Source organism: Eublepharis macularius, chromosome 5 (genome assembly GCF_028583425.1).
Source record: "Eublepharis macularius isolate TG4126 chromosome 5, MPM_Emac_v1.0, whole genome shotgun sequence".
NCBI classification, from domain to species: Eukaryota; Metazoa; Chordata; class Lepidosauria; order Squamata; family Eublepharidae; genus Eublepharis; species Eublepharis macularius.
Genome location: NC_072794.1, coordinates 130,568,897 through 130,584,668, shown reverse-complemented (window position 1 = coordinate 130,584,668; position 15,772 = coordinate 130,568,897). Strand labels below are relative to the sequence as shown.

Below are 15,772 nucleotides of genomic sequence, written 5' to 3'. Positions count from 1 at the left end.
GCAGGAGCACTCCTGCACTCTGCAGCGGCCTGAATTGGGCCCGATTTGGGCTGAATCCGGCCCAAATTGGGCTGATGTGGTGCAGGAGCATGCTGTGCCATCCAGGAGCATGCCCCAAGAGGCGTGTTCTCCCCCACCGGCCAGGTAAGTGGGGCAGGGTGTAGACAGTAGGAGAGGGGGATCCCCTACCTCTAGTGGGGGTCTGGCATACCTAGCAAGGATCATACCTGCTTTGGGCCTCTGTAATTCCACACTTGAGGGAGTCAAACTGAAGTGGTGTTGATTTCCTTTTTCTGCACTAGAAAATTGCTCAGTTTCTGCTACAGGCTTCTGGGGAACACATCAGCTTCATCAGCTGATTGGTTGAGAAAACTTGCAGGGTTTTTTTAAGGTATCAAAATTGCAACCTTGTGGTTTTTTTTAAAAAAAAATGCCAAAAAAGAATGGACTAAAAAGTACAGGAAGCACAGAAGGAAACTTTAAAGTGTCAAGTGGGATTCAGGGCTCTCTGCAGAGTTTTTGTGTTAGGCACAGGGGCGGCGCAAGGGTTTACTACGCTCGCGGCCGGCCAGGCACCCCCATGCGCGCACGAGTGCGCGCGCGCACCGGCCTGCGTGATGACGTCACGCGTGACGTCATCACAGGAGCGCACGCGCCGCCACCGGCCCGATTGCTGCGGCGGGCGGCCTCCGAGCTCTCCCGCTCGGTTGCCTGCGCCGCCGCAGATGCCTGCCTGCGGTGGCTGCGCCTGGCCGGGGGGTTGTGCTGGCGGCGGCAGCGGCGTGGGGTGGGAGGGATAGGAGGCTGGTGCTTTGTGGCGCGCGCTCCCGCCCGCCGCGCCTCCTCCGGCGCTCCCTCCGGCACCCCGTGCCTGCAGCCACCGCCTACCTGGCCTCAATAGGCCCGCCGGCCCTGGTTAGGCATATTGCAGGGGTTTTTGCCTAGTCATTAGAAAGTTTTTTTGTAAGGCACCAATGTTGCAAAGTTGCTGTTTTTTAAAAAGAAGTTGAGGGAAAAAAATGGATTGGTTGCTGTTCACCCAATCAGGATGCAGGGGGATAAAGCAGAGGCAAAAGGCAGGACCAGGGCCAGAAGAAAGCATTTTGCACTTTTAAAAAAACTGCAGTTTGACTTTGCTGGGGAAAAAAACCATTTTGTGTATGTGTGCAGAGAGAAAAGGTGGGGAAAGACAGATTCTTCAGCAGATGCGGCCTTTCTCCTTGCAGAAAGCAAAAAAGTCTGGGAAGCAGTTTGGAGACTGAATCGGGGTATTTTGACTGTGTGTGCAGAACTCTAGAGAGAAATCAAGGCATGATGGGTCCAGAACTGATGAAAAAGCCTCATGCAGAAAAAAACCAAGCCTATAGGCAAACATAGTCTAATGACAAACTATAGCAAAGTAGTTTTAAGGGATGCGCTTTCTGCACGGGGCAGAAGGGTAGTAGACAGAATCAAGTGGGTTATGCAAGGATAACAACTATATAAAGTAGGCACCAATGAAATAAAAGTAAGGCAAAACATATTGGGTTAGGGAAGTTCATTTCTCACAAACCGTGATGAATTTGAGCTTGGTTCGTTTGGTTCATACTTCTATTTGTCACTGCAACAGCCTGGCACCGATCAATCACTTTCCTAAGACAACAAGAGGGTGGGCTCTCTGCAGACCTTCTGCTGACCCGGAAGTGACGTTTTCACAAACTGAACGAACCAGTTCACAAACCGGGACAAGTTTGTGAAAGGTTGTGGTTCGTGAAATGTGATGAACCACGAACAACATGATTCAGAATTTTCAGTTTGTGCCCTTCTCTACTTGCTACAGTTATCAAGTATGCAACAAACTATCTATAGTAACAAGAATTTTCCTTTGTGTTGATGAGGTTAAGTAGGACTGTTTTCAGGGGTGAAAGTAGATGACAGCCAAGAACCTAATGTGCATCTGCTAAATCTTCTGCCCGGAATTTATATTGTAAGCACTTAATGAATATATGAATGTTCCATTTTGTAGGCATTCATAACTGTGAAGCTTGGAGCCATTTTAACAAAAATGTTTGACTTTAAGATACCAATAGGTTCCTTGTAGGTTGTGCAGAATGACCCACTGAGGAATAATACTCACGCTGTTAAACATCCTTGTTTCCCAGAAAAATCACACACAGTTGACCTTGCTGTGAAGTGCTGACTAACTTAAAACCACATGTTCAGACAAGGAAAAGATATGATGGGATAGGTACATCCCAAGGTTATGTCTTTACCTAACCTTGTTCTAAAGCACAGATTACGTCCAATCTTTTCAATAATCAGATATAATAATCAGAATTTTGATGCTTTATAATAAATTACAAATTAATGGTAACCACTATGTACTAAACCTTAATGTCTTCAAGATAACCAAGTCTGAGACCTTTTTTAGTTGGTTTTGTTCTACTTCCCTAACAGGAAGGAGCCAAACCTCATAGAAAAACAAACACCCCATAGTTTTCAATTACTGCTGTGACCAAAGTACTCTGAACGAAAGTCTGTGAGCATATAAGTTAAGGGAGTAGAGGTGCCCTGAACAATGCAGGCTAAATAATGATTCTGTATCCAACAGCATTTGTTGAAGAACAGAAGTTTTACATAAGAAAAAACTGAAGTTTTCGTATCAAAAAATAACCTAGGAACCCTAGATATGTAGTATTTAAAACTGTATAACACTCTCCCACAACCAGAGGAGTTAGCCATGTTAGTCTGTAGTAGCAAAATAGAAAAGAGTCCAGTAGCACCTTAAAGGTGCTACTGGACTCTCCCACAAGCATGTAAAGTTACAAACCCCACAATATCAGATTTCTTGGCTTCTAGCACTTCTTTCCATTCTCCTACAGAACTTCCTGTGTCTCCAGGCAATCCTATTCATCCTCTCTATTAACCTAAGGTCGCTGGGCCTTTCTCTGTTCAATCTCCCTTAATATTAAAGAGGTGACAGGAGAGAAATGAAGGGCAAATTCAGCCATACGACATTCAGGAGACATTGTCTGGCTACCTCGACATGTTGACTTGGACACAAGCTTCATATTTCCATGAGCTGAAGGGCACTTTGATCAGAGGTGAGTAGACAAGGGCACGAATCAAAATACGAATCAAATTTAGTGACGAATTGGGCCAATTCGTGTTTTGCAAAACGTGTTTTGTGGAGCTGCAGTTTTCACGAAATTCATGACTTTTTGGGCCGATTCATTCAATTCATGAATGATTCTGGATGCCAGACAGGCTGGTGCCGATCCATTGATTCCCTAGGCAACATAGGCCCGGAATGTCTGCAGACCTTTTGTTGCCATTGGAAACCCTAATCTTAGCCCACATAATCTTGATAGGCAGCTCTCCCTGCCAACCGAAGAGCTTCCATTCTGCCCTATACAGCAAGGAGCAGGGGGGTTAATCCCCTAGGCAACTGAAGAGATGGGCCTTCTGTAGCCATGAGAACACCAATCTCATCCCTCCAAACCGTGTTAGGCAGGTCTGTCTGCCAACCAGAGACCTCCTGTTCTGCTCTATGTGAACATTTCCTATATAAGGCACAGCTCTCTGCCTCATGCTTTTCAGTTCCAGTAGCCAGAGGGAGAGGGAGGACCTGTTGCTGGGATTTGGAGTGAGAGTGGAATTGGGAGCTTTTGGCTGGATTTGGTGCTGCTTTAAAAGAGACTGAAAAGCCTCTCTTATTTTCAGCTCTTGGCCTTGCTGGGAAGGTTGTGGGTGAGGGTACCTTCTTTCTTCCACCCCACCCAAACTCAGTCTCAGGGCATTGCCTGGCTCTGGGGCTTAGCTTGACTGAGGCCTACCTTTCCCCCCTTTAATTTTCTTTGCTTATATTCTAATTTAGAGCATTTGTTCTTGCTGGCTTGTTGGGTGACAGTGGGTGGAGGAGAGCCTGCTGAAGTCTCCCTTTGAGTTTGGCATCTCTGGGTATGAAGGGGGCCATTGAAGTGCCCCGAGTTCTGACGAATCATGAAACTAACAAATCGTTTCGTGAAACGGGACAATTTTGTGAAAGTTCGTGATTCGTGGAATGCAACGAAACACGAAACGCTCATTTCATTTTTTCCATTTCGTGCCCATCTCTAGAGGTGAGGCATACACATAATTTTTACCAATTCCTCCCAACTGCAGACCTCATATCATGCCCAATGCCATTCCTAAGGCTCCTTATTCCTGGAGGATTCAGAGAGTGCCATGGGCTGCCATAGGAAGGAAGATTACATTCCATGACTTGATTCTATTCGTGTTTTGGATATATGCTTAAACACAATTCCTAAATATAAAGAATTCTTCAAGCTTCCAGAATGTAACACTAGGATGCTATCACACAAGGCAGAATTATCAGCAAAAAACGCCCCCTGAGAATGATTTAGCTCACAAATAATGTATTTCTCTAGATTCCAAGGATCCAGTAGTGAACTTGATAAATGCACGAGGAACGTTGGGAAGATACAGTTAATTAAAATAACATATTACAGGTCTGAGCTTCTGGATAAATGAAAAAACACATCAGTCAATACATTTTTATAAACCTATCAGGGAAAGATGTAACAGAAAAAAACCTGCAAGGGCAGCAAAGGAAACCAAAACCAACATTCATTATTATCTCACTTCACAGAAAATGGGGTTTAAATGTTTTGCAAAAGAGGATGAACAGGAAACACTTCTGAACAAAGACAAGGAAGGACTGTCATTCAAAAAATTATATTGAACATACCTTTTCCAGAACTGCATCATCGACTAAACACATCAGTTTGGAACAAATGTCAGGTGCCTATTGCAAGAGAGAGCTTGGAGAGTTACAATTTAAAAGAAATGTGACCTTGTGAAATCAGGTCTGAAAATAATTTTCTGCTAAAGTAGGCTTTTTCTGAAAAACTAAGTTTTAATTTCAGAAATATCAAATACTTAAAACAGGTCTAAGGTTTCAGTAGCATGTTGACATTTAGGCACCTGTTTTAGGATATAACTAGAAGACCCTCCCTCTTTTTTATGTTTCTATCACAAATAAGTATGAGAACTTGTATGGATAAGGCCAAGTAAAACAGCTCCACAAAAAGAAGACATGACCCTCTAAATCTTCATAACAAACAATCTTAGATTAGTAAAACAAATTGATATTTCAGTACTAGTTTCCAGAAGGCAATATGAATGCATGACAAAAATATGATATAAAATGACTTTCTTGGAAGATAAAACAAATATTTTTACTCAATTTTTTGTTACAGCATTGATATTTTCACAAAGCAATGACCAGAATTGTCACAGCTTTGAAAAAGTATGAAGGTATACTCAAGAAGATAGGGATTTTAAAATATGGTTTGATTCTTTTAAAGTTTTTTTTTAGAAAAGTAGAAAAAGTTGTATAAAGGATATTTAACAAATTTATCACACTGTGTTAAATTTAACATATCTTTCTTTGAAGAAGGTATCTGAAGAAGTGAGCTGTGACTCACAAAAGCTCATACCCCACCACAAATTTTGTTAGTCTTATAGGTGCTACTGGACTCTTGCTCTCTTATGAATGTGACACTTAAAATATGGTTCTTATGGCAGACAGTTGGTTGCTCGGTTGAGACAAAAGTATTTACTAACTCATTCACAAACCCCTTTCAGTTCATGAGCAGTCATGGTTTTGCTTAATATACACTGACTTTTAGCTGATTTATCCTCTAGTTGGTGGTTCTGTGTACTCCAAAAACACTGGCTTATATGTATCATATTTCTAATTTAGTCAATGCTGAGCAGCAAAGAAAATTAATTTATCTATGGACTCTGTACTGCAAGCTTATGACAAAGACCATGGAGTCTTATAGCTGAACTGATCACATTAGTAAAAACAGCTTTCTATATAAGCTATGACTGTTGACCAATTCATATTAAATTAACAGTCCAGCTATGGAAGGAAGCAATAGGTATGCCTGTGTTACAAAAACAGCCAGAGTTCCACTCAGAGATTGTTGTACTGATTACTCCTGTGCATTCAGAACCTCACTGCAAGCTAACCTGGTAAGCAAATCGTACAGATCCATACAGCAGCAATTTATCAAATTGTCTGTTTCTAAATAAAGTTGCCGTAACATTCAGATTTACCTCCAAAATGCTAGCAAACTGCAAAATGTAAAGAATGAATGCAGACTATTTTGAATTTCACTGCACAAAAGGTGGAGCAACTTGAACATAACCTCACTGCTTGAAATATGAAGGGTTGAATCCTACAGATGTTCCTTTAGAAAATGCAGCTCTTTCCCCACCTTCCTCTTTCAGTCCATTGTGATTCCACAAAAAGGCATTGCTGGAAGATGGAGGACTTTCACAGGTAACAGCCACATGTGTCAGGAGTAGGATTGCCATGTCCCCTTACCCTCCCAGTGGGGGGTGGGGAATTAGCACTCACCATTTTCTGATCCTCATATGTGCACCCTCTGAGGCCTGTGCAATGACATCACTTCCAGGAAGTGACATCATTGTGCCACCCCAAGAGCACTCCCACACTTTGCAGTGGCTCAGTTTGGGGAAGTGACATCATTGCACTGCCCTGAGAGTGCTCCTGGGAGGCCTGTTTCCCCACCTTTCCCCACCCCACCGGCTAGGTGAGTGGTGGTGGAGGGTGGATGATCCCTCACACCCCCCAGGAGACTTAGGCAGCTGCAAAGAGAGTAGAGGACATCAGGCAAGATCACCCCCTTTCTAGTAACATAACATCCTTATGTGCTATATCAAAGAAACGATTTTTTGTTGTACCTGCAGACATTAAAGATTATCTGACTATATAACATCATGGTTACTAAACAACCACTAAAGAGCCAATCATAAATCTAACTTCTCACCAAAAAAGAAGTGCTATTTATCACATTAAACAGGATTTTATGAAGTAGTAAAAGCCTAGTATATTCAATCTAGTTTTTTGTTCCAGATACTCTTATCAGTTACTCTACTAAAGATTGCCAAAGCCCCTATATTTAGTTACTCCAGAAAAATAATTAAAACTTAATATAATTTATGCATCTTCATTTTGTTAGGACCAAAAAAGAAAAAGAAACAAGAAAAAAGAAGAGAGCAGCCCTGTATGCTGTTTTTCATTTGCAGTCATAAAACTTCAGTACCTAAAACTTCTCAACTCATAGGCTTTTTCCAACAAAGCCTATCTTTTTCAGTTACATTTTTGTCCCAAGTCAGTAGAGCAGGACCACTCTGGGCCCCTACTAGTTATTCAATACTATCATTTCAAAGACAGATTAACAGATTCAAACTATTCAACTATCTCAGAATCTATATGATTGCACCTTAACTCCTACTTTTAAAAAGTCAAAAGCAAGGTGCTCAACCCTGTTTAATGAAAGAAGGCCAAGCAAGTTCCATAAACATAGACTGATGTTTAATATGAAGAAATGCATATTTTATTAATGTATTAAAAAGAAGCTAGAAGCCCAAAATCCAGCTACAATTTTAGAAATAGTTCAAGAATAGACTACTTTCTGATAATGAAGGAGAAGTAAGCTAATCCAGATCACTTTTCTTTATAGTGGACAAGAAATATTAATTACAAGTTTCTTGATAAACAAAAAGGAGAAAATTACTAAACAGCAGCAAATATTCAGGACATTCTTTTCCAAACTGCAATTAAACTCCAATCTACTGCATTGGCACAAACAGTGTTTATTTATTGTGGCCCCAAGCTCCCCCTGCAACCGTCTGCTCCCATTTTGTGCGGAGCACAAGAAAAGTTTTCCAGCATTCAAATAAACTCCAGTTGCCCATGACATCCAAATGAATCACACTGGTTTGTTAAACTAACTCCATCTTCCAGAGACACCTTCACTTGGACATCTTAGGCAACTGGGAGTTTAAAATCTAGAAATCCTCTAGTACGCTCAGATTCCTAAAATGGATACTACCAAATTATCTGTGTAATGTAAGTTCACAATCTAGACTGAGTTAGTAAAACTCACCAGTAGGCTAGCTCCAGACTGGAATAAGTTGTAAGGATAAAGAATGCGCTCATAATGGGCACGAATATGTGAACCCACTGCTTTGCCAGGAGCAAACCCCATCTTGGTAGCTATTCTGGTCCATTTTCTATCTTTACAAACCACATCAAATCCACCTTCTTCTGCAACTAGCTGCAAAACAAAAATGGTGCACATCAAAATGTATGCGGGTACAAGCTGTTCCTGATTCACACAATTCAGAAAGGAAAATTGCTCTACTTCAATATTCAGGTGACGTTTAATAAGCATATGTCGTACATCTGGATGAACCTGTACCTTGCTAATTTAGTATATCACAAAGAACGAAACATGAAGTAATTAATCCGTTCACTTAAGTTTCATTTATCTAGATTCTAGATTCTATAATGTGTCAACTCAAGGGCTTTTCAGGACCAAACAAGTCTCTGCTAATCATAAAAAATAAGCATCTTCAGTTACAGACACCTGTGAAACTTACCCTATTAAGCTGGAACAAATCCAAAATCTTTCTTTCTACATGTGGAATTTTCAGCGTACATCCTTGAAGTTCCCAGAACTTTGCAATCTGGTCCAAAAAATTCAGTTTTACCCGGGTCTGAGCCTGTTAAAAGATAATACACATTTATTATACAGCACAGTTCAGGCATCATTTTGAAATCTCAGCTTGACTATTCTTTAACATGATTTGAATACTGAACAAATATTAGAGAAGATGGCCTCTGATTTTATGTGCTACAACATATATTCTTCAAAGTTCACTTCACTGATGAAAACAGAGGCAGGGAAGAATATTCTTGTATACTACCTAAATTAGACATTTCTATAAAAATACTGCTGATCTTTCAACACAAAACTAAGTACTGAAACATATACAGTTTTATTATAACTTACATTATTGTAAATTACCTTAGATCCTTAGTTGATCAGAAGAAAGGCAGGCATATAAATATTTTCAATAAAGAACTTTTAAAACATTATTTGATATATTAGGTAGAATTTTACATTAAAGGAAGTCAAAACGAGCAGAACAGGCTTGTCAGCATTAGGGTTGTCAACAGTGGGGTGGTGGGGCAACATTACTGACATCATTTCTGGGTACAACCATGTGATACAGGGTTGCCAACAGCCAGGTGGGGCCTGGAGAGCTCCAGGAATTACAACTGATCTCCAGACAATAGAGATCAGTTACGTTGGAGAAATGGCTGCTTTGGAGAGGGAATTCTATAGCATTATACCCTGGCTGAGGTCCCTCCCCAAACTCTGTTCTTCCCAGGTTCCAGCTCCAAATCTCCAAGAATTTCCCAACTCAAAGCTGGCAACCCTAGAAATCATGCTGAATACAGAAGCATTGAAGGCCCCTCCAAAATCCATTATGGGTGCAAGGACAAGCCCATGTTCTTCTCCCCAACTCCAAAATGGCTCATCAGAACATATCCCTACTATTCCGAGCTTCTTTCAGACTGGACAAGATCTGGGAGAATCTTCCACACCTATTTCCCTTGCTGGAGAAAGCAGTTTTGAGACAGTGACAGGGATCAGCCAGTCAGCATTCTGCACTGCTGAAAGGGGAGGCAAGTGGCTTCAAGACTATCATAGCCAATCAACCCTCAGCAGAGCTTGCTTAGTTGGGACACAGGAAGAAAATTTTGCTCATATTCACTCTGAAACTTCTACATCTTCCTAAAAAGGTATAAGAACAGATCTACCATTCAAGGCATGCATTTCTATATGCAGTCTAAAGTACTCATTACAGTAAGCCCCTTGTAAAATTGTTTATTTTAGATTGCTGGATTACCTCCAATTCATTCAGTCTTTGGATTCGTGGAGTAAAGTGAAGTTTATCAACATCACATGCAAATGGAGGCTGCCAGTCCTAGGAGAAAAAAAATGGGATACAAGGGAGAATCATCATCATACTTATAAAGGAATTTGTCCTCAGATACTGGGTGCATGCTATGTTTATTTTCATAGTGAACAAGTACTACTAAAGAATTATCACTTCAGCTGTTCTGCATTTTCTGTATCTTCAACAAGAACAACGGCACTGTTCATCACAGTGCATGCAAAGCATTCCATTCTTCACAGAAGATGAGAAACCCCTGTGTGCACACTGAGCTAGTTCACAGTTTCTTTTTTAAAGAATAAGAATTTGAAAGCCCCATATATATTCATCAGCTTTGTTTAAATATTTTGCTTGGCTCTCTACTCCATGTTTGTTTTTTAGTTCAGTGTAGCACAAAACTTAATTGGATAAAATATCATAATATCTATACCTTGAAAGTGACATGAGAAGCTATACTTTTGTAAGCCCATTTTTTAAAAAGAGGATTTTTAAAAAAATTCTGCAGTCTGAAATCTCTGAATAGGGGACTGTAATGAATTTAAGTGTGTGTCTTTAAATGCTTGGTGTGGTACAAATGAAGAGTGGGGTGAAAGAGAGGGATGAGTAAGTGAGATGATTGGTTGATGACTGAGAGTGTGGGCAGAGTGAACTGTTGTTTTTAGTTACTCATCAGAGAGAACATTCAGTCTGGGCAAAGCAGGCAACCTGTTGGAAGTCTGAACTGTGTGTGTTTGTGAGAGAACTTTCATTCTATCTGAAGCAGGCAAACTGTGTGTGCGGCTGAGAGGGAAAGTTTATGTATATCTGTGTGACTGAGCCTATGTGAGGAAACTTTAAGAACTGAAAACTATCTTTGAAACCATCAGGCTTAAGTACTAGTAGGGTTGCCAGGCCCCTTCAAGTTGCCTTAACCTCCGGACAGGGGATAGGGGCCTGGCACTTACCTTGGGGGAAAGGGGGTGCGCGCACGGAAAGCTTCAGAAGTGACGTCATCGTGCAGCCCCTGGGAGCATGTCCAGGCTCCACAGCGCCTCAAAATGGGCCCGTTTCAGCACAGATCGGGCCTGTTTTTGAGGCGCTGTGAGCGCAGGAGCTCTCCTGCGCTCCGCAGCGCCTCAAAATGGGCCTGATTCATGCTGAAACAGGTCCGTTTGGGGGCTCTGCGGAGCACAGGCGCTCTCCTATGCTCCGCAGCACCTGAAAATGAACCTGTTTTGTGACAGATCGGGCCAGTTTTCAGGCACCGCGGAGCGCAGGAGCACTCCCATGCTCCACAGCAGCCCCAATCCAGGCCAAAATGGGTCCGATCCTGGTGGCTGCTGTGCACAGGAGTGTGTCACGCTGCGGGGGAGCCCGCAGAGAAGGTGCGCACCCCCCACTGGTTAGGTAAGTGGGGATGGGGTGGAGGGAGCGGGGGCAGGGGCAGGGGATCCCTAAGTACTAGAATGAAACCAATACACTTATTGTAAAAATAAGTTTGTTTATTTATTTTTATCCCAGGGAATCTGATTCCTATATATCCCATTCCTATCCTCAGGACCACATAGTTCCACGAAGGAGCCTGACGCTTGGGCATGTTATTAAAAGGGAAATTTAAATTACTTATTTTGGAATATAATTCCTGGTGGCAGCAATCTACCAAGTGGGTGTAAAAAGAGGGTTAAAGGAAAAATCTAATGGAGAAAGAAAGGGGCTCATAACAGGGATATTTAGGAAAAATGAAACAAAAAAAATTTATGAAATGTTTCTCTTTCAGAATGAATGAAAAGCAGTACCTTAAAATTGTTATTTTCAAAGAAAATTCAAAAATGCTAATCTAATATCGATGTATGTAACTGTGTTTATTAGATTACTAAATAATTGCTATTTCTTTTTAAAAAATGCTGTTGGAAACCACTTTCTGTATTTCAGAATATCTTCAGGTTTCAGTGCAAAGAAGCAACGTGGGAATCTGCCAAACACATTGCTCCTGTAGCAACACAGTAAGAAGGCTTCTATACAGCACAGACCAGTCCTCTTTTCATTTGCCTCAGTTTTTCATATTCTGTATCAAGTGAAAACAAGACAAGGAAGAAGTGACAAATACACTTATTATAAACTGTGGGAATCTTCCATGTTCTGAATTCATCTTGTTGCTCAGAATGAAAGTGTAAAATAAAAGCAATGAATCTTTCCCACATGGATTCCAGCAAACCTGTACTATTTTCAATGATATAATACAACGACAGGATGAAATGAGGATGTAAGTTAAATGAGAATGTCTAATTTTTGCCATACTAGCTGTGCCATGTTCTGCATATGATAAACTACACCAACCAGTATAAATAGCTCGCCTTACTGCTACACAGTAACACAAACATTTTTATTTTCTTTTTTCCTAAAATTATGGGCTTCTCTGATTTTGCGTGATAATGCCAAGGTCTACAAATTGGTTCAGTTTCAACAAATTTCCAAACCACAATTTGGAAGGCCGGAAATGAACTATGAGCTATCACACTTTTGCTCACAGTTCTCTTTTCAGTTTACTGTACAGTGCTAATCATAGCTTGCCAGGACATCCAAGCTGGCAAAGTTTGGTAAGTACCTAAGGATCCCATTTCCCTGGTGTTTTGAAGTATTTTGAAGAAAATGTTTGTTCCATTTTTTGGAAATGATCTAAATAAAATTAAAATTTCTTCAATCCTTGAATGAAGTTAAAAATACTTTTCTCAGGGAGGAGATACTGTTATAGGTATGTTACCTAAGGTTCTTCCTCAAGCACAATAACACATACAATGGATCTATAGAAGGCGAATATTTGTGGGCAGGGTAGTGGGGCACTCCCAAGAGGAGAGCGCTCCAACTAGTGTAGCACAGCAACATTAAAAACAATCCTGCTTCATGTTCACTTTTTTCTTTTTCTATAGTGCCAACAATTTATTTCGCATTCTGCTGTTCCCTGTTGCTGCTGTTTCCTTGTGCTTTGTAGTTTTGTTCCAACAATGAGGGGAGAATCCAAACCCTTCGTTTTGACACTCAGCATTTTGCTGCAACACTGGGTGTTCTTGCACTAATCTTCTTCATCACCCAAGCACAAGCAAGCAGGTACAATGGTTTCTGAATTCCTCCCCTCTCCCCAAACAGACCGATACTTTCCCCATAAGTTCTCCTTTTGATGTGGGGGTAGGCAGGATTGTTTTTGAAAAGGCAAAGATCTGCTGTAGCACAATGGTTAAGTGGCTGGGCTTCGAGCCAGTACTCTGCTGGCCAAAAGGGGGTCCAATTCTGGCTGTTCTGGGCCCGATCCAGGCCGTTCTGGGCTCCAAATAGGCCCAAAATGGCTGAAACGGCCTGGATTGAGGCCAAAATGGCCTGGATCAGGTTTCCCTGCCCGGCAGCAACCCAATCTGGGCTGTTTTTGCCCCAAATAGCCAGGACCTAGGGCTCAAAACAGCCAGGATTGGGGCCGAAATGGCCTGGGTCAGGGCAGAAACAGCCAGGATCCGGCCGGTGCTGGGTGGGGAGAGGTTCCATTTAGGGCACAAAACAGCCAGGATCAGAGCGAAAACAGATCGGATCAGGCCCAAAACGACCAGGATTGGGCCTCTGCCAGGTGGGGGAACACTCCCCTGCTGGCAGCTGCCCGATCCTGGCTGTTTTGGGCCCCTTTCGGCAGTTTTTGGCCCACTTCAGGCCCAAAGTTGCTAGAATCGGGGCGCTGCCTGGTTGGGGAGTGCTCTCTCGTGTGGCAGCAGCCTGTTCCAGGCTGATCTGGGCCATTTCAGGCCTGTTTTGGCCCAATTTGGGCACAGAATGGCCTAGATTGGGCCCTATACGGACACGCTCAGGCTGCTGCCCTGTGGGGGAGTGCTCTCCCATGTGGCAACAGCCTGTTCCAGGCTGATCTGGGTCACTTTGGGCCTGTTTTGGCCCAATTTGGGCTCAAAATGGCCCAGATCCAGCCACTGCTGGTCAGGGGAGTGCTCCCCATGGCAGAGCAGCCTGTTCTGGGGCAAATTGGACCCCCTGGAGCACAGGAGCACTCCTGGAGCAACCATGCCTGTGTGATGACGTCACTTCCTGGAAGTGATGTCATCATGCAGTCCCAGGACCGCCCAGAGTTGCCCTGGGTGAGAGTTCCCCTACCTCTTTCCCCAGAAAAAAAGCTCGGTTTCCAAAACACGATTGGCACAATTACTAGGCTATGTCATCATCCAGAAGACAGCAGAAATTAGGAGTTTAAGGATGATATGGTCTATAAATCAATCTTTTGACATGACTCAGGTTTAAGATGACTGAGTACCTTTATATTCAAGATGGCTGCACCATGGTATACTGGCTGGTATGTTGTTCTTGTTTATTTTCTCTCTCTCATTCATCCACATAGAATTGCAGACTAAGAAAAGACATATTAGCTGCTCTTCTAATAGACAGAAGTGTTCACTTAGTCCAGTATATACTGAGGAAAGTGAATGCAGACTATATTTCCACTAAGGGTTAAACTAGATATTATTTCAGCAAAGCAATGGTTCCCAATCCCACTTTTGTTAAGGCAACAGAGGAATGCTAGGGTGGAATGGAAAGAAAGCAAGATGGCTTAACCCCTCCTGCATGTGCCACATACCCATTTTTCTCCTGGTGTACTCATCTAGTTTCAGAACTTGGGGGAAGGGGATATATGGTCCCCTTCCCCCATATAGCAAGTGGGGGGTGTTGCCCACTGATTCTCAAATGAACACACAGGAAGCTGCCATGAGCACTTAACCAAACTATTGGTCCATCAAGGTCAGTATTGTCCATTCAGACTGGCAGCAGCTCTCCATAGTCTCAGACAGAAGTATTTCACACCACTTACCACCTGATCCTTTTAACTGGAGATGCCAAGCATTGAACATGGGATGTTTTCCATGCAAAGCAGATGTTCCACTACTGAGCCACAGCCCAACCCCCTGCAAGTGCCATAATAAGCCCTATATTAATGTATTAAGGGAAAACAGAATTAGGAAATCCGTCAGTTCCTTGTAGAGCTGCCAGGTCCCCTGACCCCCTGGGTGGGAGGTTCAAGATCTGGCACCTACCTTTTAGCTTTCTGTGTGCGCGCATAGCTTGCACACATGCCTGGCCTGTGTGATGACATCAGTTCTTGGAAGTGACATCATCATGCAGGTCATGTGCTGCCCTGGGAGCACTCCTGCGCTCCATAGGGGACCAAATCTGACCCGAATCTGGCTGAATTGGGCCCAATTCGGGCTGAATCTGGCCTGATTCCAGCTGAATTTAGCCTGGATTGGGCCACTGCGGCACCTGGGAGCATGCCCCAGGAGGTTCATTCCCCCTTGCTGGCCAAGTAAGCGGGGGCAGGGGGTGGGAGCGGGGGACTGGCAACCCTAGTTCCTTGGAACATCTAGTTTAACTCCATGAAGCATGCAGTACAAGATATCTTTTTTGTGGAAATGATTTCCAAACACAAAATCATAGCTAAATATGTTATCTGCACAATTTACACATAGGATGGTGTACATGGTTTTCCAATAGAGAGGTTACATCCATGTAGGGAAACATCCTATATGAAGTATATAAAGGTACTGTAGCAGAGGCACGTACCTACCTATTTGATCCCTGTTTGCTGTTGATGGTATATTCCTGAAATCTCTTAATGAAACAAGTTTCCCAACTTTACAATCAAAATACAAGCACTATGTTCTCTACCCCATAGGAACACACCCTTATTTCATACAGATAACTCACCCAAGTTACATTCACTGAAGTAACCGCTAAGATAAAGAAGAAAAAACTTGCTCATGCTCTGTTCAATACAAATAATACACAAAGTTAAAGATAAAAAGAATTATTTCTTGTAATATTTTTTAAAGATACATGAAATGAGAAGACTGGCACACACTGTAAGCTGCGCTGAAACATGGGCTGAAGAGGTCTGAAAACTGGCTATAGGCCACCAACTTAGAAC

The 15,772-nt window shown here is 42.4% G+C and overlaps 1 protein-coding gene across 1 annotated transcript in view; it reads right to left on the bottom strand.

Annotated features, from left to right (window-relative positions):
- The window catches only part of KDM5B (lysine demethylase 5B), a 111,636-nt gene that overhangs the window by 85,432 nt on the left and 10,432 nt on the right, over positions 1 to 15,772 (bottom strand). The window contains exons 2-5 of the mRNA XM_054979489.1: positions 9,778 to 9,855; positions 8,461 to 8,583; positions 7,965 to 8,135; positions 4,730 to 4,786 (exon numbers count right to left, since the gene is read on the bottom strand). Of these exons, the coding sequence (XP_054835464.1) occupies positions 4,730 to 4,786; positions 7,965 to 8,135; positions 8,461 to 8,583; positions 9,778 to 9,855 (429 nt within the window). The remainder of the gene's footprint in view (positions 1 to 4,729; positions 4,787 to 7,964; positions 8,136 to 8,460; positions 8,584 to 9,777; positions 9,856 to 15,772) is intronic.